Below are 25522 nucleotides of genomic sequence, written 5' to 3'. Positions count from 1 at the left end.
AAAAGGAGTGGACCGAGGTCCACGTTGCTGCTTTGCACAGGTGGTCAGCCGAAACTTGGTTGCGGAACGCCCAGGACGTACTCACACCCCTGGTGAAATGGGCGGTGACCCTGCCTGGAGGATCCTTCCCCTTAGCAGTGTAAGCTCTCTGGATGGCTTGTCTGATCCAACGGGAAATGACCTGCTTGGTAGCCGGGTTACCCTGGCGTGGACCGGAAGGAAGCACGAACAGGGCATCTGATTTGCGAATGTCCTGGACCCTATGAAGGTAGAATTTCAAGGCCCGTACGGGATCCAGTGTGTGCAAGGCTCTTTCCTTGGGGTTGGCTGGAGCGGGACAGAAGGAAGGCACAACAATTTCCTGGTTGATGTGAAATCCCGAAACGACCTTCGGCAAAAAAGATGGAATCGTGCGAAGAACCGCTCTGTCATGATGGAAGACGAGGTAAGGCGACTTGCAGGACAAGGCACCGAGCTCTGAGACTCGTCTCGCTGAGGCGATGGCAAGTAGAAAGACTGCTTTCCAGGTGAGCCACTGAAGAGGCACGGAGGCGAGTGGTTCGAAGGGTGGAAGTTGTAGGGCGTGCAGCACCAATGTGAGATCCCAGACGGGAACCGGAGCACGAACTGGGGGGGCGACATGAGCAACCCCCTGCATGAAGGTCTTGACGTCGGAGAGAAGAGCGAGGCGCTTCTGGAAGAGGACTGAAAGAGCAGATAGCTGAGATTTCAAGGACCCTAGAGACAGGCCCACGGAGAGACCATCTTGTAAGAACTCCAGAAGATTTGGCAGGGAAAATGTCCGGAACTGTACCTTGTGCTTAGCGCACCATTGGCGGTAGGTAGACCAAACTCGATGGTATGCCCTGGCTGAAACTGGCTTTTGCGCAGCACACATGGTGTGGGCAACGGCCCTGGAAAAACCCTTCTGTACTAGAATGCGGGTCTCAAGAGCCATGCCGTCAAATTGAGACTTGCCGGGTTTGGATGGAGGATTGGCCCTTGCGTGAGAAGGTCTGGACTCGGAGGGAGTGTCCATGGGTCCGCCACAGACAGATGAAGTAGATCCGAGAACCAAGAACGTCGAGGCCATCTTGGTGCTATCAGGATGAGGGTGGTCTTTTCCCGTTGCACTTTCCTGATGGTTCTGGGAATGAGCGGCAGAGGAGGGAAAGCGTACGCCAGATGAAAAGGCCACGGAGCTGTTATGGCGTCGGCTTGTAGAGCCAGAGGATCCCTGTAGCGGGCAATGAATGCCGGCACCTTTCTGTTGTGCCTGGTTGCCATGAGGTCCACCTCGGGGGTACCCCACCGTGTCGTTATCGCTTGAAAAACGTCGCCCTTTAGAGACCACTCGCCCGGATCCAGCGACTGGCGGCTGAGGTAGTCCGCTTCCCAATTCAGCAAGCCCGGAATGTAAATGGCTGTCAGGTGGACTTGCTGAGCTTCGGCCCATTGAAATATGAGTTTTATCTCGGATAACGCGCTTCTGCTTCTTGTGCCTCCCTGGTGGTTGATGTAGGCCACCGCTGTCGAGTTGTCCGACTGAACCTTCACTGCCTGGCCCTTGAGGATGTGCTGCCAGTGTAGTAGACCGAGACGGATTGCCCGAATCTCGAGCAGGTTGATCTGTAGATGCCGTTCGTTCTGGTTCCACTGACCTTGAGCGGTCTTGCCCTCGAGAACTGCACCCCACCCGAAAAGGCTCGCGTCCGTAGTCAGAACGCGCCAGCAAGGGTCTCCGAGACGTTTTCCGGTGGTGAGGTGAGCGGATTGCAACCACCAGAGGAGGGAGGACCTTGTTGGACGAGACAGTAGGATCTCCTGATGTAGAGATTTCCGTTTCCAAGAGGATAGGATGTTCCACTGGAGCTCCCGGAGATGGAACTGGGCAAATGGAACCGCCTCTATTGTGGAGACCATGACTCCCAGAACTTTCATGCAGAATCTTACTGTATGGCGTGGTTTCTGGAGGAGAGTCCTCACCAGACTTTGAAGATGGACGACCTTCTCCGGGGGGAGAGATATCGTTTGTGAATGTGTGTTGAACATCATTCCGAGGAAGTTCACGGACTGGCTGGGAACCAGTGAGGACTTGGTTAGATTTAGCACCCACCCGAGATTTTGAAGCTTGGACATGGAGATCTGAAGAGATCGCTGAGCCTCTTGAATGGAGGGTGCCTTGATCAATAGGTCGTCGAGGTAGGGAGTGATGTTGACCCCTGCACTGCGAATGTCTGCTGTGGCTGCGGCCATGATTTTTGTGAAGACCCGAGGGGCCGAGGTGAGACCGAAGGGCAGACTTGTGAATTGGAAATGACGATTCTGGAAGGCAAACCGCAGATACTTCTGATGTGGAGGAAAAACGGGAACGTGTAAATAGGCGTCCTTTATGTCGAGGGACATGAGAAAATGTCCTGGAGACATCGCCGCGATGACAGACCTTAGGGATTCCATCTTGAACCTCCTGGGTCGGATAAATTTGTTCAGTTCCTTTAGGTCTAGGATGGGGCGGACTGAGCCATCCCTTTTGGGGACTACGAAAAGGTTTGAATAGAAGCCCTGGAATCGCTCCGCAGGAGGCACGGGAATGATGACTTCCGCGAGGAGAAGGCTGGAAATGACATCTTGAAATGCGGATTGCTTGTTTGGCTCTCGGGGAAGACCAGACATAAAAAAACGGTGAGGAGGAGGAGCTGAAAACTCTAGGTGATAGCCCCGAGTAACGACCTCGTGAATCCACGAATCTTGGATGAGCGTGACCCACGTGTGTGCAAAGCGTTTTAGTCTTCCCCCCACAGGTGCTCCTCCTGGGAGCACGACGTCATGCTGAGGTATTCTTATCTGTGGTTTTTGAGGTGTGTTTTCGGGTTTGCCAGGAAGATCGTGGTTTGTTTCCGAAACGCCCTCTGTTTGCAAAGGAGTGTCTGGGCGGCGACGAACGTGAGTTTTTGGATTGGGGGCCACGAAAAAACTTTCCCCTCCGGAAAGGTGGACGAGCTTTCGGTTGAGGCAGCAGAGTGCTTTTGCCACCCGTAGCCTGGCTGATGAGCTTGTCGAGATCGGGCCCAAAAAGAAGCTTACCCTTGAATGGAAGCAAGTGACTTCTTGGAGGAGAGGTCGGCAGACCATAACTTCATCCAAAGAGATCTTCGAGCTGCTACAGCAAGAGCTGATGATCTGCTGATGACTTGAGTAGCATCCAGTGAAGCTTCGCAGATATAGTCATTGGCTTCTTTGATTTGGGAAGCTAGTTGGGAAAGTTCGTGACGCGGAACTCCGTCCTCGATCGCGGTAAGGAGGGTATCGGACCAGGATTGGATGGCCCGGCTGACCCATGCTGTGGCAATAACAGGGCGAAGGGAAAAACCAGATGCGGAAAAAACAGAGCGTAATAGGCTCTCCACCTTCTTGTCCATCGAGTCCTTGAAGGAGGAGGCATCAGGGACAGGTAGGGCGGTGTTTTTTGAGAGTCGAGAAACAGGAGCATCAACGGATGGGGGAGATGACCATTTTTCTGTGAGGTCAGCCGGAAAAGGATACAGCTTTAAAAAGCGACGGTTGGCTTGAAACCGTCTTTCCGGTTTGTCCCATTCCTGCTGGATAATCTGGTCAAGCTGAGAATGCGAGGGAAAAGCCAGAGATGTCTTACTATGACGTTTGAATAGGGTGTTTGAGGACTCAGCAGAGGTCTCCGCCTCCTGGAGGTGGAGAGTTTCCAGAACAGAAGAAATCAATGAGTCCACAGATTCCGAGGAGAGCTTAGGTGATTCCTCGTCATCATGTTCTGAACCGGATGACAGTTGACCATCCGAGCGGTCCTCATCCCCAGAGTCTGGCAGAATGGGGGAATGGTGCCTGGGGGGAGTGTCGCTCTCGTCTTCAGAGGGAGATGGGGCTCTGCGTTTGGAAGACCTAGGTCTAGGATTATCTAGGCGAGAAAGTAGCTTGTCCAGAGACTGAGCTAGGATAGGAATTCCAGTGGCTAATTGGGCAGCCCATTCAGGAGTGGAGTGCCCTCTAGGCGGGGAGACTGGGCTGTTAGGAACTGCGGATTCCCCTTGAGTAGCCTGGTTCACCGTGGGTGGAGTAGGTACTGGAGGTTCGGCCACCTGTGGCCTACATTTAGCACATAAGGGATCCTTATGCCCCGAGGGCAGCCGTTTGCGGCATTTGGCACAAGCCAAATATTTAACATTTGCAGAGACTGCTGCCCTGGAAAAAAGGCCCTCACTTGGCCCATCAGACATGGTGTAGATATAACAAATGCCAGGGGTAGCGTAAGAGCTAATGGCAACACTAACACCCCCCAGGGGATAGAGAGCTACACGCTAACCTGCAGATGATATAGCAGGGAAGGAGGAGTAGCCTGGTTCTGTGTCCCTGGAAGGAACTAAGTCGATCCCTGTGACCCTGTGCTGCGCTGCTATTCCTGCTGCAGAAGAGAAGGCAGAGAGAAGCGCGCGAATCCGTGCAGTGAAACCAAAATGGCGGCACGTAGAGAGGGGAGGAGACGCGTGTGGCGTCACTGCCTGAGTTGCGCGCGCATGCGCAACTTAAGGTTTCCCCGCCAGGCACTGTATGCGGCGCGCCAACTTTGAGCGTGTAATGGCGAAGTACTGAGTCGCGCAGGACAAGCGCGCCTCAGATGCGTATAGGGAAAGCGTGTCAGCCTGACTGGGGAAAGAACTAAGCCGCTTCCCGTTATACTGCCCCATGAAGTAAAAAACAGCAGGGACAGAGAGAGTAAGGGCGCCACTAAAAGTAAGCGCTCGCAAATACCCAGTCAGGATAGGCCCCTCCAGGGGCTAGGGAGACTAGGAGGCAGTCTATAGGATTGTCGTGCCTGGGAGAGGAGGGAAAAGGGGCTGAGGATTGTTACTTACCTCAGGCCCAGTGGATCAAACACTCTCCTTGTCTGCCGGCCAGCTCTGCTCCTCCTGCAAGGGAAAGGAGACGTCAGATGGGCTGGATGGTCTGTGCCAGAGCACAAGATGACCCCTGAGACAGGCTCCCACGTTGGGGGATGCCAGTAAGAGCCTTTACGCAGTGTAAAGGGTTTGCAGTGCCCCTGGTGTCAGCTTAGCTGACTTAGAGTAAGCAAAAAACAAAAAAAGTCCTAACCTCCTGAGGACACAACTCAAACTGACCTAAGCTCCGCCTGCTGGGGGTATAGCCAGTGAAGGAGGAGTCAGTTTTGTTTTATGGTTGTGTCCTGCCTCCTAGTGGTACTAGCTATACCCAAGGTCCCTGTGTCCCCCAAGCTGACTATGAGAAATCACATTTTTTTTTGTGATTAGAACAAAAGACAAAAAATATGCTCAGCACAAGCTCCATTTTTTGAACTCATGTTGCGCAAGAGGGTATACTGCCCTTTTAAATGTATGTTGAACACTATTGTTCTCTGCATCAGTCTCACTAACTTGATTAAAGAAGTATATTTTTAGTTTCATAAACGTGGCACACAATCAACTAGTAGTACAGTTTGTATATTCATCTTACTATAGTGTATGTTATCAAATGTGCTCTTATGCTTCAACTACAGTGTATGATTTTTTTTGACACAGCAGGATGGGTAGGTAATTCCAACTAACTGCCCTGAAGCTGATGCTTGTAGGCAGTGACCCTGTATAATCTTCATGCAGAAATAGTCTTAACTCTCAGAGCTAATCTTTTAAAGATAACATGCGTGTAAACTAATTAGGTATACCAAGCTTAAGGCACATTAAGGTAACCAATTACAAATTGAAAGAAAAAAAAAAGTCATATTATTATTCCTTAATAGAACACAAATAAATACACACTCAAAACAGCCTCTTTGGTAAACTAGAGTAGAACTTTTTAAAACAGCTGGGTAACTAAAGGACACATTGTTTAAGGTTGGGAGATGCTTCCTTTTCATGGCAATTATATATACCCCCTGATTTTAATTTGCAAATTAATACCAATATAGTTAACTAAATATTTTTATGGTAACAAAAGAAAATGCAAATTGCACTTTTAAGTAGGGTTAAAGAAATGTGTTTACCAAAGGTAGTGCCCCACTGGGCAGTCGTGAATTTTATTTGTATAATACCTGCAAGTCATGGGGCAATTATATTGACGAATGGTCAGGTACAGCAAGTAAAACAGCAATTGTAATAACTAATTGAAAGAGAATGCAGGTATAAGGGCAATTATATTATATTGACATGGGGGGCTGCATGCATTGGGGCAAATATATTAAAATACGGACAGGCACGGCTCAAACATGGTGCTTATATTAACTAATGGGAGTGACTGCAGGTACTGCACAAACATACAGCACTTGTTTTAACAAATGAGTGTGACTGCAAGTACAGTAGTAATAATATCAGTCAAATTCAAGCTATTCTAACCATATAATATCCCAGGGGCCCTTGGAAATTTACAGCCTATAAAAATGTAGTCCCTCACACCTAGCTGCTACAAAGAACTGCAGCTGGAGTGGGAGGGAGAATGCGCTCGCCCCCTACCATTCCCGCCACCCACCTCCTTCTCTACCTGCTCCTCAGTTACTGAAAGCACTGCCGCCAGATGACTTTGCATGGTGAGTTATTTTGCATGCACACATGGCAGATTCAATACAGCTCACTTAGAGTTCAAAACCATCCATGGAGGGTTGTGCATGCCGACACACAGTTTCAATATATAAGGATAGGAACTCTATGGCACCACTTACACCTTGAGAAATAGCCGTGTGGATGTTCAGTACTGCAATAGTTGCCTATAAATGTTGGCAAACGGGATTAAAACTTGTATATATGTATGTATATATATATATATGTATATATATATATATATATATATATATATATATTATATATATATATATAATATATATATATATATATATATATATATATATATATATATATATATATATATACTACGTTCACCTTGTCTCTGCAGAGGCTCTCTATCAGCGCATCTGCTTCTTCCATTCGACCATACATGACCATAGCAATGCCCACAGCCAGTCCCCTCAAAATTTTCTCATGCTGAGTCTCTTGGGCATATCCCACCATATCTTCAATTGCCTGAGCATTTTTGGAGCCCAGCATCACTAAGCCGAGAGCCAGTCCTGCTGCCTCTCCTGTGAAAAAATGAATAGTTAAACTTCTTTAGCATTCAAATTTAAACAGAGCAAAATACAGTAAAACAAATAAACAATTAAGTTATTGTGGTTTGGGGATATAAGGAGACAACACATTCCACCATGGGAGATATAAGAACAGCCCCTATAACAGTGAGGTTACTAATTTCTACTTCAAGGTTCTCTGATGTAAGTCATTAGAAAAACTGAATGTCTAGCATAAATATGCAGAAGCAAAAGAATAAGCAAAAAAAGAAGTCTCTTATAGGGCATCTCTACCCAAAAATTGTTCTTTTGCATACTGAATGAAAATGTAATCCTAAGCAACTTTCCAACATACATCAATTAAACATGTTCAATAGTTTTCAAAGTTATCTCTAAAAAAATGTAAATCAGCATTTTTGGTCGCAACAGTAAGCGCAACTAACGTTTCCACAGCCTTTGTCAAAATGCAACGGATAATACAAACACCATCTTAATGTGGTATACGATATATAGTAAACTATATTAACCACTCACGGACCAATATTAGTGGTGTACATTACCTTCAAGGGGCTGGTTCGACTGCGTGGTGTTGGAACCCCTTCTTTGGATATGTGGAGACACTGACCTATGAGCCGTTCCTGAAGTTACCCCATGGTGGTATGCAGGGCTGCAAAAGCTCAATAAAACTATACATGTACACCAAGCGCTAAAGCATAAGTGGTCATTAATACTGTAAATGAGAACATAAACCATGCACTGTAAAAATAGCTCTTGGGATCAGAATTAAGTATGGGAGGCAGAACAGTATTATTTCAAAATAAACGGTGAATAGGACACCAGTTCATTGAGTCCATAAGGGCTGAGTATGTTAAGTCTATGAATTTAACGTAATTCAAGCTGTAACAACATCTTCTCTCTGTTGAGACCCCCTTTTGGGGGGGGGTGTGATCAATCAGCATACACTCTAAACTTGTCAATGTACGCCTATGTGTAAGAAAGTGGAGTGCTACGGGTGCGTCTGCTTTGCCGGTTATCCATTATCATTTGCGGATCTGATGCATATCAACCACAGATTGACTTGCATGTCCAAGTTTACCATTTATTTCATTAGTGCCCATGTGGCCTCTTTTATGTGGGTAAGACTATAACGACGTTTCGAGAACATATGGCTAACCACAGATCAACCATCAGATCCACTTTGGATACCGGCAAAACAGAAGCACCCGTATCTCTCCATTCTCTTACACAAACATACATTGGCAAGTTTGAAGTGTATGCTGATTGATTACATTGCCCCCCCTATACAAAGGGGGCAACAGAAAGAAGATGTTGTTACAACTCGAATTAAGTTGGATTCATAGACTCAGCCCTCATGTACTCAATGAACTGGTGTCTTAATCACCATTTATTGCTTTAGTGCTTGGTGTACACGTATAGTTTTATTAAAGGGATCCTGTCATCAGAAAACATGTTTTTTTCAAAACGCATCAGTTAATAGTGCTACTCCAGCAGAATTCTGCACTGAAATCCATTTCTCAAAAGAGCAAACAGATTTTTTTATATTCCGTTTTGAAATCTGACATGGGGCTAGACATTTTGTCAATTTCCCAGCTGCCCCAGGTCATGTGACTTGTGCCTGCACTTTAGGAGAGAAATGCTTTCTGGCAGGCTGTTGTTTTTCCTTCTCAATGTACCTGAATGTGTCTCAGTGAGACATGGGTTTTTACTATTGAGTGTTGTTCTCAGATCTACCAGGCAGCTGTTATCTTGTGTTAGGGAGCTGTTATCTGGTTACCTTCCCATTTTTCTTTTGTTTGGCTGCTGGGGGGGGGAAAAGGGAGGGGGTGACATCACTCCAACTTGCAGTACAGCAGTAAAGAGTGATTGAAGTTTATCAGAGCACAAGTCACATGACTTGGGGCAGCTGGGAAATTGAAAATATGTCGAGCCCCATGTCAGATTTCAAAATTGAATATAAAAAAAATCTGTTTGCTCTTTTGAGAAATGGATTTCAGTGCAGAATTCTGCTGGAGCAGCACTATTAAGTGATTCATTTTGAATAAAATGTTTTTTCCCGTGACAGCATCCCTTTAAGCTTTTGCAGCCCTGCATAGCTGCTCATTATTTAACCGACCATGGGGTAACTTCAGCAACGACTCGTTGGTCAGTCGAAGAAGGCGTTCCATCATCACGCAGTTGAACCACTCCCTTGAAGGTAATGTACACCACCAATGGTCTGTGAGTGATTAATATTGTTTACTATATCCGAAGAGGCTACAGTCGACCCGAGCAGGCGAATGCAGTATGCACACTAAATTATGCCGGCAGTATGTTTACAGCACTTGCCGATACCGAAACTCTTCGGTATTCTTACATTTTTAGCAACGGTTGGTATTTGATTACTGCATCCACCAGTCCTACAGCAGCTACCTCACATGGACTGCTGAATATTTATTCCTGTACAGAAAGTGGCTCAACATTCTCTACTGGTTACTTTTGTATCTTACTTTCCACTTTCTGTTTGTATTTTATATTTTTCCTTATACATGCCAGCTCCTGATAATGCGATGGTAACTTATTTGTTACATTATGTAAATTGTGTTTTAAAGCAATACTGACACGTTCCTATAATAATCATAGGAATGGGTCAGTATGAAGTAAATGCTGCACAGAATAGTTCCTGCGCAAAGCTGCCATCAGCCTTGGGCACCTGTGTGCAGCAGACCGGCTGACACAGCTAACTGATCTTCTGTCTTGCTTCAGTGACGCAGGGCTGGGGGCGGAGTGATCCTTCCATAGGCTGAAGTCCTGTTTTGATTTGTAATCAGCCTATGGAAGGATTGCTCCGCCCCCAGCCCAGCTTCAATGAACCGGTTGAGAAGATCTTTTAGCAGTGTTGGAGGGTCGGGTGAGTGAGGGTTTGTGGGGGCTGGGGAGGCTTTGCAGGGGGGCTTTGAGGGGAAATATACCATGTGCAGCAGCATTTACTTTATAGTGACACGTTCCTATGATTTTTATAGGAACGTGTCAGTATCGCGCCGACTAGGTTTCCTTCCCCTTTAAGATGGTGTTTGCATTAACCGTTGCACTTTAACAAAGGCTGTGGTTCCAGCTGAAACGTTAGTCGCGCTAACTGTTGCGCCCACAATAAAATTACCTTATTTTCACCATAAGACCTGCGAGTGCTGCTTCATTCCAAGACTGTTCTGCATTTAGACTGAGAATTGCACCCAGGCACTAGTGACTGCTTTATCGTGAGTGCCAGTACTCCTTTTGCTATATATAAATAAATCTTCACATAGACCCGCACTCCAAATTTCCTTTATTGCATACCACGCAGTCAAACCACTCCCTTGAAGGTAATGTACACCACCATCTGTGTCCAACATTTGACCAAACCTTCTGGCCTCTCTAGCACTGTTTTTATTTGACCCTGTCATGTTGTCCCTTCTTATTTTACCTCATCTCTCAATATTTTTGTTTCAAACAAAGTTTTTTTGTTGGATCATTTCCTGTCTCCTGTCAGTCCTGATCTCTGCTCAGTCTTCCTTGCCTCTTTATTTTCTAAGGTGTACTCCGACCAGATTTAAAGCATCTAGGGCTGAAAGTTTTGGTGTAGCAGGGAAAGATAAACTACAGAGTCAGGAACCTCTGCTGGCTCAAGACACACAGAAGACCTCTGGCTGGAAGCCCAATAAGCCCTGCTCTAACAAAATAGTATCCTCGGAGAGAACTATATTGCTGCAGTAGCTTTCCTTTCCGGAAGTGCACTTTTGAACATTCCATAAGCTGCAGTATTTGAAGTGTTGATATTAAATACAGTTGTTCTGTTGAATAGCAGGTATAGGGAATCACTATTAGATCAGGGGTGCTTCTGTAATGAGGGTACTTAAGAATCTAGCCTCAGTCGGATAAATCGAAGTCACCAAAAGGGGAGGCATTTTAGCCACTGTAACATCCCAGTATTTAGAATACACAAATATAGTGTAAGAACCAGTTTGAAAAAAGTGACTGCTTGCCTTACAGATCCTATTTTATATTTATAGCTAGCTACTCTAACTTACCATCCTTCTTTCAGCTTGTTTGGCATAATTTCTCAAACAGCACCAACCAGTTATTTCAAACAATAACCAAATAAAAATATATGTAATTTATATTATCCTCACCAGTAACCGCATCATCCTGATACAAGTTAGTTTTCAGAAGGTCGTACACATCTTGTCGTGCAGTCCCCAGGGCTGCCAAACCAAGCCCCAGACAACCACCATGCCTCACAATCTAAAAAAACAAGAAAGAAAAAAGAGGCACAAAATTATCCAAAATATACATCATCATAAACAATGCATAATATTTACCCAATTGGAAAAGCATTGGGGGGAAAGTTACATTATTTCAAAATATGTTTGTAAAAAAGATGTAGCCTTTTTTTTTACCAGTGGAAACAAAATAACTTCTAGTTTATTATTAGTAACTTAAAGTGCTGAAACTAAATCTAAAACATTCATGTAGAGGAAGCTGTGAGTTTCAGATTAGAAAGTATACCAGACTGCAGAGTTTATACATGTATTAGCAGCAGTATGTAAGGCAAATAAGAGTGCTAACCAAATAATTAAAAATGTTTGTTAGTACTAGAAAAATATAACATTTTTAAGAAAATCCTCACATCATTGCTGGCATTCTTAAGCTGGTTCAGAAGGTAGTCTATGATGTCACCTCCATGGTTGGCATGAATGAGTCCAAGAGCATAGAGTCCTCCTCCCTCCTGGTATGCAGATCCCGGTGAGGTGTCTTTAGGTAAATAAGTTGCCATTAGCTGAAGAGCCTCTTTTTCGTGACCCTAAGAAACAAATGTAAAATATCAGAAAAGGTCAAGCTGAATACATGTATAATCTATTTTATTTCAGATAGCTAAATCCATGCAGTTACCTTAATTAACCCCCTCCCCACTGGCTTCATTTCATCATAATCAAATGCCACACAAGGTCAGTGGGAAATTATATACACTGACACAGTGGGACGGACTAAGCAAATAATAAATGCATGTAATATAAGAGGTGCAACAAGTCTAAAATGTAAGTCAGTCAGGGCCTAGTTCCAACGCTCTTGATTTGGAAAACTAATCAGCAAAGAGAAGACATCAAACTCCTTTGAATTACGACACACTGACAGGGCTTCAAATAAGCCAATTAACAGCATACAAATTAGGCAGAGGTAATATTCCAATATAGAAGAAAAAGTTGCATCCTTTTGTATTTTGTTTTTGTTTCCAAGTCATATATGGGTGCCATGCACCCACACAGCACAAAAGGAGTCCTTGACTAAAGGGTGGCCAAAGATATATGTAAAGTTTAAGGGAAAATCAATTTAGCTAACATTAACCTGCTTAATCATTTACTTAAATTAATGCAAGTAATGCAGCCCACTAAGCTTTGTTTTCCCAGATGTTTGGGAGCACCATGGAGCACCAAATTTAGATCAATGCAGATCACTCAAGGAGTAATCATAATATTTAATAGTTCTTGAGGGATAAAAGACATGTATACAATTTGTTTCTTTTATAGATAACACAATCTTTGCCATAACTCACCTTATGAATGACACCTAAACTGGCTGTTGCTGTGAACTTTGCCCAGTTTGTGGCTCTGGCTAACCATTCCAAATTATCTCTGAGGATAGAATAAAAAGATAATTACGTTAAAATCAAGAGAAACTATCATGGAAGCATATGATTTCTGTAAGGTGGTAATCTTACCTGAGGAACTGATCACTGGTAGTGCCACAGTGCATGAATGAATTTGCTATAACAGTTGCTGTGTGACACACAGAATTTCTTACAGCATCCTAAAGAAAGAAAAATTATATGAAACCATAAGTTACAGCAAAACCTTCACAAACAGCAGCATATTGTTGTGCTTTGAGCTAAACTGGCGCAAGGAGGTAGTTTATTACCTTAGTGTTTTTTAAGATCATTAAGTCTGTATTATTGTTCCGTATCAAAAATTGCAAGTGTAGTTCTATGGCCATCTCACCACTGAGGATCTTTACCATCTTGGAGATCTGATCTTTTGGTTCAGGGTTCTAAAAAATGTTACACGAATCAAACAAGAGTTTTAGTCTCTACATACAGCAATAAATATCTCCACTTGTCTCAAATAAAGCTTTACAATGATCGCATGCTGAGGTCTCAACTAAAACTTCATGATTGCTCATTGCTGATTTGTGCGAGTGCCATTTGCAGATATTATTATACAAGCGTATATGTCTTCTACAAGTAGCAGCAGTACTAAATAAAGCACCACGTACATAGGGATTGAATATTAGCTTCACTCATGGATGTTTGTTTTCTGAATATAGCTTATTTTAGAAGCATAAATCTAGGATTCGATTATTCAGTACTGACTATGTCTATTTCTTAACTCTACATTTGAACACCTGGATAACTGAAATCATAAGACAGACATTTCACAACGCTAATAAGCATGTCCTGCCAACTGGTTAGACAGTGGATTACATTTGTTGTAGTAACACCACAATATTAATTTGCTCTTAATAAAACTGACTACTCTTTGTGTGATAGGAACTATGGAGATTAGCTAATAAATAGCTTTAAGTTTTTTAACGGTCTAGTAACCAATCAGAAGGTAGCATTTACTGGCCAGCTGTTTAAAACAAACATCTGATTTGTTGCTATGGTTTACTAGATGTGGGCTTATGTTTAATTAATGTTTATTAATAAGACTTTTTATTACATAACCATGTTTGACTGTAAGATACACTGAGACAGGGACTACTGTGAATTCTTTATAACCTTTGTAAAACACTACAGAAATTGTTGGAAATAAAGTGTAATATGTATTAGTCACTGAGCTCTCTGCTACATCATTATTAGCAACTTGGAACTCACTGATTCTGCCGCATTGCTTCCTACGGTGATGCTAGCCTGATCCTCCGATTCCATAGTTTCGCTGCAAAATTGGTTAAAAGAAAAAGAAATTGGAAAGCAGAAGAAAAGTAGACTACACAGATGTGAGATTATTTGCATAATCATGCTAAAGGAGAGCTAAAGCCTAACTAAAGAAAGAGCCTAGATATGTTGCACATTATGTTTTGGGCTTCTGTACCAACTCAAGACAACCACATCCCTTTAGAAGGGAAGATCTGTGTCTCCAAAGATACCCCAGTAGCTCCCCATCTTCTTTTCTGCTGATTCACTGCACATGCTCTGTGCTGCTGTCACTTACTGAGCTTAGGAACCCACTCACAATATACAGTACATATACGATATAAATGTCACAATACAAGGCTGATATGCAAGTTATTAATTCAGACAATTACTACATGGCAGTACAAAAACCAGTGCAGTTAGCATCAGAGTTTAATAATCAGCCCTGCAGCATCAGCTTCTATTACAGGCCAATCTCATTTTCTGCTGGATAATTTGCTATGACCCCACTGAGCATGTGAGTGTCACAGACACTTTGGTGACCCCCTGTGACAAGTTTGAAGTCCTGGATCATTGCTGTTATTGAGATGCTGAAACTTTAGGCTGGTGCAATAAGTTCAGTATATATAAAATATGGCATTTTAGCCACATTTCTTTTTTAGGGTTTAGTTCTCCTTTAATACCAAAACAGTGTGTTCAATATTTACTAAAATAAAAATGTACCTGTACTAAAAAATAAAAAAAAAAAAACAACAAAAATCAAATATCTATATATATTAATGTTGTCATTCTGTCATGTGGTTAAAGTGTGTAAATAAACTTATCTGTCAGTGGAGTCAAAAAAAGACAAGCAGTTTTGGCACTTGTGACTGGTGATAATCAATATAATTCTGTGCCAGCCATTTTCATTGTTCCCATTGTTTGTTTGTTTTTTTTCTTTTTGCTCAAGTCAAGTTTATTGATAAACAATGTACAAACAGTGATATATCAGAAAGTACACAGGTGTTACAAAATACTTGAGACATATCAATAAGTTCATTTCTTGTAATACATTGAGAATCATTGGTAGCAGACTAACCCTTTGTGGCAAATTGCCTGTATCACCTGTGTTTTTAATACACAAGCGTTGTATCTAACCATTTCTGACAGATTTCCCATGTGTCCTGGAGTTGCCCTTTTCTAGTTAATATAATTTTTTCTTTATTACTCATGGAGGCGACAGCTTGGTACCAAGAGATTATGGTTGGAGGGGAACTGCTTTTCCAGTTCAACGTTATCTGACGCCTGGCATGAAACAGGGCCTTAGATATAAACTGCCTGTATTCTACCGGAGCACACTCCCTAGTCCCAATTCCCAGGAGGCACAGATCAGGGCTATCTGAAAGCATAGAATCAATTATCTTTCATAGGTGCTACAGGACCCCAGCCCAGTACTGTTGTACCAAGGGGCACTGCCACAAAGTATGCAAGAAATTGGCATGTTGCTCCCCACACCTTAAGCATACATTAGAAACATTAGGATACATCTTGCTAGGTTTGCTCCTTGTGAGGTATGCTCTATGTAGCATGTACTTATTGTAGCAATCTGTTGTTATCATTACATGATACATACAATCGGGCTTTCATGGCTTCTTTCCATTGGCTGTCTGTTACATACGTTAGGTCTCTTTCCCATGCCTGCCTGTTTTTAACTGGTTTATTACCACTTAGAACACTATGCAACTTTCTGTACACGTTACTTTTGGATTTTCCCTCTGGAGGATTGTCACCATTGGAGAGACATTCAGTCTGATTGGATGCAGTTTATTTTGTCTGACCAAGGCTGACCGTAGTTGCTGGTATACTTGCCATTGTGTATTAGTTAATTTGTGCTGGGCTTTTAGTTCCACAAAGGGTTTAGGTGATTCATCCACCCATATGTCTGCAATAGCTTGTACCCCATTTTTGAGCCAGCATTTAGGAGGTATTATGTGGGCATGTGAGGAAACCTTGCATTGTTCCAGAGTGGCGTTTGAGGATCATGGTGACTATAGACTATTAACACATGGACCTTATCCAAGGCCCACCTTTGCATGTGAAGGATAGATTTAGGTGTTGTTCAGTTGTCCCAAATAGAACATCCCAAGGAAAGTTAGATGAAGGAGTCAATGCCTTCCAAAGCTTATATAGGGTTGGGAGGCTTTTGGGCATTGGGTCACCAGAGATTCAGCTGCTATTACCGCATTTTATGAATTTTTTTGTCCCATGTAGCTTTGCTTTTTAAAAGCAGATATCTAAGCTGCCACCTGCCCTCTAAGGTACGCCTTAAAGGCATCCCAAACTGTGAGCGCGTCAGCCAAGCCACTATTCAGTTTAAAGAATTCTTTAATAGAGGATTCTAGTGAGGCCTCATTATCAAGAATTTTGAGCCACACTGGGTTCAGGGACCGTCTTGGTGTTTGCTTTTTGCAGTCTAATTGAAGCAATAGTTCTAGGGGGGAGTGATTGGAGATCCCTCTGGGCAGATACTGCACCGCTTTAACTAATGGCAGGATTGGGTTAACAGCCAAAGCATGGTCTATCCTCGATAAGGAAGAGTGTTATTGCGAGAAGCAGGAGTAATGCCTGGTGCTTGGATAGAGGGACCTCCAGATTTCAACCAGTCCTAGGCCATCTAATAGCTGCTGCAGCTCATTATTTCTGTGTATCACACGCTGATCCTCCCTGACCAACTTATCCAGTTCTGCGTTTAACAGCGTGTTAAAGTCCCCCATGGCCACAGTGCTAGCAGGGGGATATTGGGACATAAACTGTGCCAACGCAAATATGCAGTCACTCTTGAAAGGGGGGGGGGGATATAGACACTCTCCAGGATTAACTCCATATTATTTATATAACTGCACAAATATATACCTTCCTATAGTACCTGTCTTAATTGTGCCTAACACAAACGGTATTGCTTTGCGTATGAGAATCTTAACACCAGAGGAATAATTTGTGTGTGCTGTGTGGTATGCCCACCCCACCCAAGGTTTTTTTTGAGAGCCATGACTTTCCCCAGTTAGGTGGGTTTCCTGTAAGAATGCAATTTCCAGATTTTTTCTTTTACGATAATCAAGTACTAGTCGCCTCTTTATTGGGCAATTGAGGCCTCTTACGTTCTCCCATTTTACATAATTTGTGTACAATGGACAGATTACCAATTTGCAACTTTCTCTTCAGCAGTGTTAAAAGACATAAACATTACAGTCCCGACAAAACATAGCCTCCCTTTACACCCCTTCCCCAACTTGGGGCAGAATTCATCCCTTAATTAAGTGTCTGGTGGTGGCAGTTAGCCCAGGCACAAAACAGGCCGTGAACAAATAAGTCTGTGCTAGAGCCTTTTACAATGACCCCTCTCTCTGGCCCATAACTATGAGTCGGCCACCCCAACGATACAAGAAGCATGGTGGAACATAAAAAACTAAATAAAGTGTTATTTTGAAGTGGCGACTGGGTTACCTGGCTCATCATGCGGTTGCCTTAACTCTTACGAGTCACCGGTCGCGCTTTTATTGCTGTGCTGGGACATTCTGGGAGTCAGGCTATCTCGATGCGTCTTGTGGCACTGTATAGAACTGCGTTGCCCCATTTAGGGTGATCCTCAGGTGTGCAGGATAAAGCATGGTGTAGATCATCTTGGCCACTCTCAGCTGTTTCTTAACCTCAATGAACTTGGAGCGCTGTTGCTGCACTTCCGCAGAGTAATCTGTATAGGTGGAGATCACAGCCGCCTGGTGTAGTGTATCCCGGGTGCGTGCCATGGACAGAAAGGAATCCATGTCAGTGCATTCAGCAGCCTGGCAATAAAAGGCCTCCGCGGAGCTCCAGTGCAGGCCTGGTTGGAATCCTATGGGCCCTTTCCACTGTGAAGGTAGAGGACAGCTTTGCGCGATCCAACATTTCTGCCAGCCACTGCTCAATAAATTGCTCTAGCTTATCCCCTTCAGCTTTTTCAGGGAATCCCACAAAGCGCAGGTTGATGACAGATGATAGAGAGGTTGAGCTTAATTGTGTTCGTCTTGGTACTGATGAGGCTTGTATCTTTAGTCTCTTTGATTTCTTGCAGCGTCTGCTCCGGTGCTCCGTGAGAGGGAGAGATGCTGGATGAGGCCCGTCCGCCATCTTGCTGGTCTTCGCAGGCATATTTTTCTAGCCTGTTGGCCATCATCGTGGTTCTCTTTTGAGCTTTTAGCTGCCCCATTAGTCCCCTCTGGGGTAGTTGCTGCCAATCCAGAGCTTCTAAAGCCGTTTTGGTCGACTGTAATCGGTCTAGAATGAGAATTATCTCGGCCCAGAGAGAGGAGCTTGTGGCTACACGTCTGTTCACATCATACTGTAGGCCACACACCCCCATTGTTCCCAATATCTGTATTCAACAGATACCTGCTGTATTTATCCTGATCTAGAGTTTCTTAACTTTAAACTGTGATGCGAAGCATCAAACAGCTTTCACTCTTACAGCATGCTCTTAAACTACAACCAGGATTACATACCTGTCTGCTGAAGCCCCTGGAACAGTGCCAGTATTGGTGGAGCCTGGTACAGATGGAATGGGGGCTCCAACTGTACGCAGATTCTGTATAACTGAAGAGAGGAACTGCTGACTGGCACTCTCATACAAGTCAAAACAGATCTGATACACCATGAGAAGATTGTCTTCTCTCACCAGCTTTTCCAGAATATCACTTACTGCCTGTGGGTCATCTAGGAAAATAAGGCACTGCAGGGAGCAAAGAGGACAATAAGCAATGTATGAGTGCATTAGATACAGTTAATGGATGTTGGAATGTCTAGTCAAACAGACAAAGCTATGTTTTATGCAAATATTTGTAGTACTCTTGCAGGAGAACAGAGTAAAAATAAAAAAGTTAAACCGCTTCAGTAGTTACCTGGCACACATTAATGAAGTCTGGCTTTTCCAGGTTCATGTAGATTTTGACCAGAACTCTAAGTACTTGATTCCTGAACTGCTTGTTCTGCATGAGGGACATGCATACTTTGAGGCTGTATGCCAGCATTCCAGGGACATCATTCTGAAACAGGAAGTAGACAACAATGCAAACACTGAACTGAGATATTTCAGAGAATGTAAAGCCTTAAATGTTGTCCTAGAGCTTACCGATTCTAAAATGGTCTTCTGGAATACATCTAGCCTGCGTGTCTCCAGTGCAATACCAATGGCTTGCTTAAACTTATGATCATCCAGGCAGCGCTGAAACATCTTGTTGACAATCCCTTCTAGTCGACCATCTATTGGTTTCTTCTCACCTTCAGGCAGTTCTGCATTTTCCACACATTGTTTGGTGTAGTGGTCAATGCATTTAGCTGCACGGAGGAAAAGTCATGTGTTTCTTAAGAGACATCTAACATTGCAATATAATCCTATTTATTGATAATGAGGATAAAAAGTATGATTAGGTAGAAATAATAGTATCAAACTCTTTTTGTTCCACTAACTATAACAAAAAAAAAAAAGATCTAAGAAAACCAAAAGTCATAAGTCTTATTTCCTTTAAAAGACATCTCCACCAGAAAGCTACTTTCCAATACACATTACTATCTTTAAATGTTTTTGTAAAAGTAAAGTTTTTTCCCATCACAGAGGGGCTTATATACCTTTCATCATAAGCCCAGCTGATTGAGCTAATATTAAAAAATGCCTCTGCTCTGTTTAAGAGTGAAATATACATCCAATTTATGGGTTCAATAGTTCTACACAAAGAAAAAAATATTAAAATGTTCCAGTACAAATATTTGTTCTGGCTCAATCGATCAATTCTACTTACCAATAATTGTTTCAACATATTCCGAGTTGTCATTTACATTGAATAAATCCCCAGCACCAAGAGCATAGTTCAGGGACTCTTCAAACGCCCCAAGATGATAAAAAACTTTAGATGCCACAAGAGCAGCAAACTGCCTGCTTCTGAAATTTTCATCTTCATACAGTACTTCACTGGAGATAAGAGAAAAACCAACATCATTTCACTGCTTCCACTTACTGTAGGAATCATAATACAGGTATGGGACCTGTTATACAGAATGCTCAGGGTTTTCAGGACAACGGATCTTTCCATAATTTATATAGTCATACCTTAAGTCTACTAGAAAACCATATATACATTAAATAACCCAAATTGGCTGGTTTTGCTTCCACTGAGGATTCACTGAGGATTCAGAAAAGGGAAATAATTTTTAAAAATTTGAATTAATTGGATAAAATTGAGTTTATGGTAAACAGTCACCCTGTAATTCGGAGCTTTCTGGATGCTGGGGTTCCGGATAACGGATCCTACACTGTAGTACACAAAACTTTATATGTTTTCTAGTGATGGGTAATGATAAAGTTTTAAAAAAATTGAAAAACAGAAATATACATTTTCTACCACAAAAGTTGAGATGCAAAGACCGCAGCCACAGACTAATGTTGATGCACTCTAGGCATTTTAAAGCAGGAGTTTCAAATGGAAAAATGTTCAATACTAATAAAAAAATAAAATGATGAAAGTGATACAGCAGGACATAGTTCAACTGAATCTACCTAACAAATGTGCTGGAATCTTTTACAACTGATCACACTGATAGGTGAAATGGTATACTGATGGGAATCTGATGCATTTCTGGTCCCTCTGACCTTGCAATTGGGTTATGATAAGAGGATTAAGTCAGCCTGCTTTTCTGCATGAGCTGATCAGTGCTAGTGCTTTCACAACAAGGTTTGATTGGAGAGATACATACTAAAGAATGGCCATTTGCACATGAACTGTATTATCAAACTATAAAACCATTAACCCACAATGCCAACAAAATAGCTTCTTTTTAAGACTGACCAGCATATAGAGAAAAGATTATACTGAGAACACTCAGGGCCACACAGTTTCATATAGGCTGGTCTAAGGTGAAGAAGTTTAGTTAAAGGGGTGAGTTTTATGCAGTAGTTTTTATTTCTAAATTACACTGTTAAGAATGCAAATAATTCACTCTACAATATAAAACTGAATTCCTGAACCAGCAAGTTTATTTTTTTTAATTGTAATATTGGAGTGTAGGCAGCCATTTCAGGTCATTTTGCCTGGTCGTGTGCTTTCAGAAAGAGCCAGCCCTTTAAGATGGAACTGATTTCTGGCAGGCTGTAGTTTCTCCTACTCAATGTAACTGAATGTGTCGCAGTGGGACTTGGATTTTACTATTGAGTGCTGTTCTTAGATCTACCAGGCAGCTGTTATCTATCTGGTTACCTTTCCATTGTTCCGTTGTTAGGCTGCTGGGTGGGAAAGGGAGGGGGTTATATCACTCCAGCTTGTAGAACAGCATTAGAGTGACTGAAGTTTATCAGAGCACAAGTCACATAACTTGGGGCAGTGGTAAATTGTCAATATGACTAGCCCCATGTCAGAATTCAAAATTAAATACAAAAAAACCTGTTTGCTCTTTTGAGAAATCGACTTCAGTGCAGAATTCTGCTGGAGCAGCACTATTAACTGATGCATTTTGAAAAAAAATATTTTCTATGACAGTATCACTTTAATGCAAACATTTTGCAATCTCACTTGATCAGTCTGTCAAGACAGGATATCTGGTCTCACTTGCACTACCATTTGGAAACAGTACAACCTCCCTGGCACATACAAGTGGCATTATACAGGTATGGGATCCATTATACTGAAACTTGTTATCCAGAAAGCTCCGAATTACGGAAAGGTTGTCTCCTATAGACTCCATTTTATTCATATAATCTTGTACTCGATCCAAACAAAGATATAATTAATTCTTATTGAAAGCAAAACCAGACTATTGGGTTTATTTAATATTTACCGTACATGATTTTCTAGTAGACTTGAGGTATGAAGATCCAAATTGCAGAAAGAGAGGTTATTCAGAAAACCCCAGGTCCAGAGCATTCTGTACAACAGGTCTCATATCCATACATATTCCACGGAATAAATAATTTCCCTTGACTGATAGCAAGATAATCTGGGCTTCTATAGCACACACAAGAAACTAAATTTCCCATCATTTTTCCCTGATACAAAATCAAGAAGTTTACAGCCATGAAAAATACCAGATGGCTTAAACTAGCCCTCCCTAACAAGCATGCAACCTTCTCTACTCTGCACAGAGCAGAATCTTAATCAACTTGTTCCTTTATGAATCAGCTATAGGTTTCTTATATCTTACTTCACATAGACCAAATATGCATTTCCCTCCAAATCACATTTATAACTAAGACTTTAGCAAACTTACATCTTATCCACAGACTCAGAGATTTCTGCCCAGAAATCATTAACCACAGCATTCAATTTGTGCAATGCAAATTCCTGTAAGACATGAAAGCATACGCTCAGTATGTAAGGCCTAACATTTGTGCAAACAATTCATTTAATTTTTCATATAACATCTGTACATATAAACTCATATAACACATATAAAAAGGATATATCTTAAATCCCTGTGCAACATCTGATTGTGGCGTATAATACAACAGTCTCTACATTATTCCCATTACATAAACATGTATTATAAATAAACTTTTATTATAATTTCTATATGTAGGATGATTGACATCTTAAAATCTATTCAATTGGGAACCTTATTTCAACAACTCAACAAGCTCTTAGTAGTGTTGCACTTTAAAGGGCCAGCATACACCCATCTCAAAATGAGTTCAATGCATAGGGCTTGCTGCGCATACTTTTTGCTAATTGTTTAATAATCTAATTCTCTACCTTGCAAGGACCAAACATGACATAGCTTGTTTCCCTGTTTACCCTATTAAACTTAATATTAAAACAATAGGCAAGTATGCACAGCACAAGTCCTATCCTGTGAGCCCATGTTGAAAATGGGATGTACTTGGCGGCCTGGCCGGTAAAAATTATGGTTGATCCCAATGTTATTAATAGGGAAAAAAGATAAATATATAGGAAGGCCGGTATTTTTTTCCAGAAAAAGTGGCAACCCTAGATGTATCATACTTCATTGCTGTCTGAGCACTTCTCGAGTCATCACAAACAGTTTTGTTACAATATAGGCCTTTTTAGCTAGCTTTTTCCTAAAAAGATGTTTGAGTCAATTAAATTTAAATTGGCAAATTATATTTTAGAGAAAAGACAGTGTTCTATAGCTCTTATATCAGAATGTGCAAAAAGTAAACATATTTAACCACGTTTTTGTATTCCTAAATCCATCTGAAACTCAAACGGACCCTAATGGATTATTTATCTAGTGCAGACTGTGGTGTCGTCAGCAGATTCACAATAAAGGATTCTGTAATAAAATACTATGCAGGGTTCTTTCCTCAAAGTGTACCGAAAGGACATGATCTACCTGGCTAAATATATTATATGTAATCTAACTTTGTTTTTGTACCTTTAGCTGTGGTTCATCTTCATCCAGAAGGGAAAGGATTCCAGCTGAAAAATAGCAAACAGTGCATGACGCTGGATCACAAGATTGTTGTATTGCACAATGCAATGCTTTACAAACTACGATCAAGCACAATCCTGCAGTTGATGGTAATTGTGTAACCATGCTCATGAAGCAGAAACATGCATTTTCCTTTTCTTTTCACTGCACTTCCATGGGTACAATGTCTGACCAAGCTTATTTAAAATGATGTTCTGTATACGAGAGGAATAACTTGTTCCTTGCAAGACAAAGGCCAGATATCAAACTTTGCTTTGTACAATTGCGCATCTATGGCAAATTGTGATTATAAGGGTCTTATTTACCCTACCAACCAGGCAGTGGTATAAGGGAGGGCCTGAATAGAAAGTTAAGCAATGAAAAGTAACAATAGCAATAGAATTGCAGCCGCACAGAGCAATCGTTTTAAGTTTTGGTCAGTGACCCCCATTTGAAAGCTGAAAAGAATCAGAAGAGGAAAGCAAATCATTCAAACACTATACAAAATAAATAATAAAAATAAATAACAAAATTGCTAGGCTGTTCTATAACCTACTAAATGTTAACTTAAAGGTGAACCACCCCTTTTAAGAATGTAGCCTCATCTGTCACCACCATTTTGACAATCTAGAATAGCGGCAGTACAACTCACAGCAACCCTTAAAGGAGAAGGAAACCCCCAGGGCGCAAAATGCCCCTAACTTGTTACTCACCCCTCTGCGCAGGTCCTGTCCACGGAGTTCACAGTCGCCATCTTCTCCCACGCGCGTCTTCTTCCTGCTCTGACCGGCGTCTTCTGGCGCATGCGCAGTAGGAACAGGTACCGGTACAGCTCTACTGCGCATGCGCCGAATGTCACGAAGTTTTCCGATTTCACTTCGTGACATTCGGCGCATGCGCAGTAGAGCTGTACCGGTACCTGTTCCTACTGCGCATGCGCCAGAAGACGCCGGTCAGAGCAGGAAGAAGACGCGCGTGGGAGAAGATGGCGACTGTGAACTCCGTGGAAAGGACCTGCGCAGAGGGGTGAGTAACAAGTTAGGGGCATTTGCCCAGGGGGACAGGTAGGCCAGGGGGGAGGAGGGAGGGGGGGCAACCCAGGGGAGGGGGAGGGGTTTTGCGCCCTGGGGGTTTCCTTCTCCTTTAACAGCCATTGTCAGTGAATGCCGAGACTGGCAGGTGGAGTCCTGCAGAGTAGACTTGTTCTACACAATAGCCAGGACAGACAACTGATTTATAAAAGCACACTGAGGTTTCTTAGAAAATAACAAGGAATTTGATTTTGCCTGCAGCAAAGAAGCAGTGGGTGTGATCATGAAATGCTTCATTCTAGTTGAAATCCCTAAAATGGGTTTGTAATTATTTCGTGGGTGTTTGATACCATGGAAAGTGAATGACTGGCCTGGTCATTGATTTGTACAAGGAATCATACTATACACACACAGTCATGTGAGGCCTGGTGTCAACAACGGAATCTCCAGTTTCTGTGTTGCTGCAAAATAATCTATTATTAAATCCATAAGAGCAGCCACACAACTGCATATTTACACGTACATGCCAATACCCAGATAGAAGTAACAAGATGGGCTTCTGTCACACACCAGCCAATGACTGTGCACAATACCACACATGAGCTTCCACCACTTAATTGCTTAGAAAAAGTTCCAGCTTTTTCTGCTGTGCTTCGGTTTAAAGCTTAGTGCCCCCATGTACATCCTGTCATGTATAACCGGGCGTTTTGTAAAGCTCCTGTCCCTCTACATTGGTCTCGGTTTCAGGCCTCAGCACTAGACAATGAGTCAGCGGATCCAATTCTTTCCTTCCCGAGCATTTTTCCCTTCCCTCACCCTGTCTCCCTCTCAAGTTTCTCCCACAAAAATGTCTTTCCTTACCGGCAGAAGTGATCATGATTTCGGTGCCGCCTATACGTTAAGAGAAATCCAGGTACTGTACTGTAGTCCCGGCAAGATCCTGAATCAATCTGCTGCGAACCGGGGTAGCTGCTAGTTCCAAGTTGCTAAACGGCCTATCGCGTCACCAGTCACGTGCAG

General features: G+C 42.5%; 1 protein-coding gene across 1 annotated transcript in view; it reads right to left on the bottom strand.

Moving 5' to 3' along the window:
- Positions 1 to 25443, bottom strand: part of psmd1.L (proteasome 26S subunit, non-ATPase 1 L homeolog) — a 70766-nt gene extending 45323 nt beyond the window's left edge. The window contains exons 1-14 of the mRNA NM_001092985.1: positions 25364 to 25443; positions 23436 to 23479; positions 22311 to 22384; positions 19853 to 20022; positions 19186 to 19391; positions 18956 to 19099; positions 18560 to 18786; positions 14004 to 14064; positions 13049 to 13177; positions 12852 to 12940; positions 12687 to 12765; positions 11763 to 11936; positions 11266 to 11377; positions 6918 to 7114 (exon numbers count right to left, since the gene is read on the bottom strand). Coding sequence (NP_001086454.1) covers positions 6918 to 7114; positions 11266 to 11377; positions 11763 to 11936; positions 12687 to 12765; positions 12852 to 12940; positions 13049 to 13177; positions 14004 to 14064; positions 18560 to 18786; positions 18956 to 19099; positions 19186 to 19391; positions 19853 to 20022; positions 22311 to 22384; positions 23436 to 23479; positions 25364 to 25379 — 1722 coding nt within the window. The 5' untranslated portion in view covers positions 25380 to 25443. The remainder of the gene's footprint in view (positions 1 to 6917; positions 7115 to 11265; positions 11378 to 11762; positions 11937 to 12686; positions 12766 to 12851; positions 12941 to 13048; positions 13178 to 14003; positions 14065 to 18559; positions 18787 to 18955; positions 19100 to 19185; positions 19392 to 19852; positions 20023 to 22310; positions 22385 to 23435; positions 23480 to 25363) is intronic.
- Positions 25444 to 25522: the final 79 nt, after the last annotated feature.

The sequence above is a fragment of the Xenopus laevis genome, chromosome 5L, assembly GCF_017654675.1.
Source record: "Xenopus laevis strain J_2021 chromosome 5L, Xenopus_laevis_v10.1, whole genome shotgun sequence".
Lineage (NCBI taxonomy): Eukaryota > Metazoa > Chordata > Amphibia > Anura > Pipidae > Xenopus > Xenopus laevis.
This window is presented reverse-complemented; position numbering and strand designations above follow the sequence as displayed.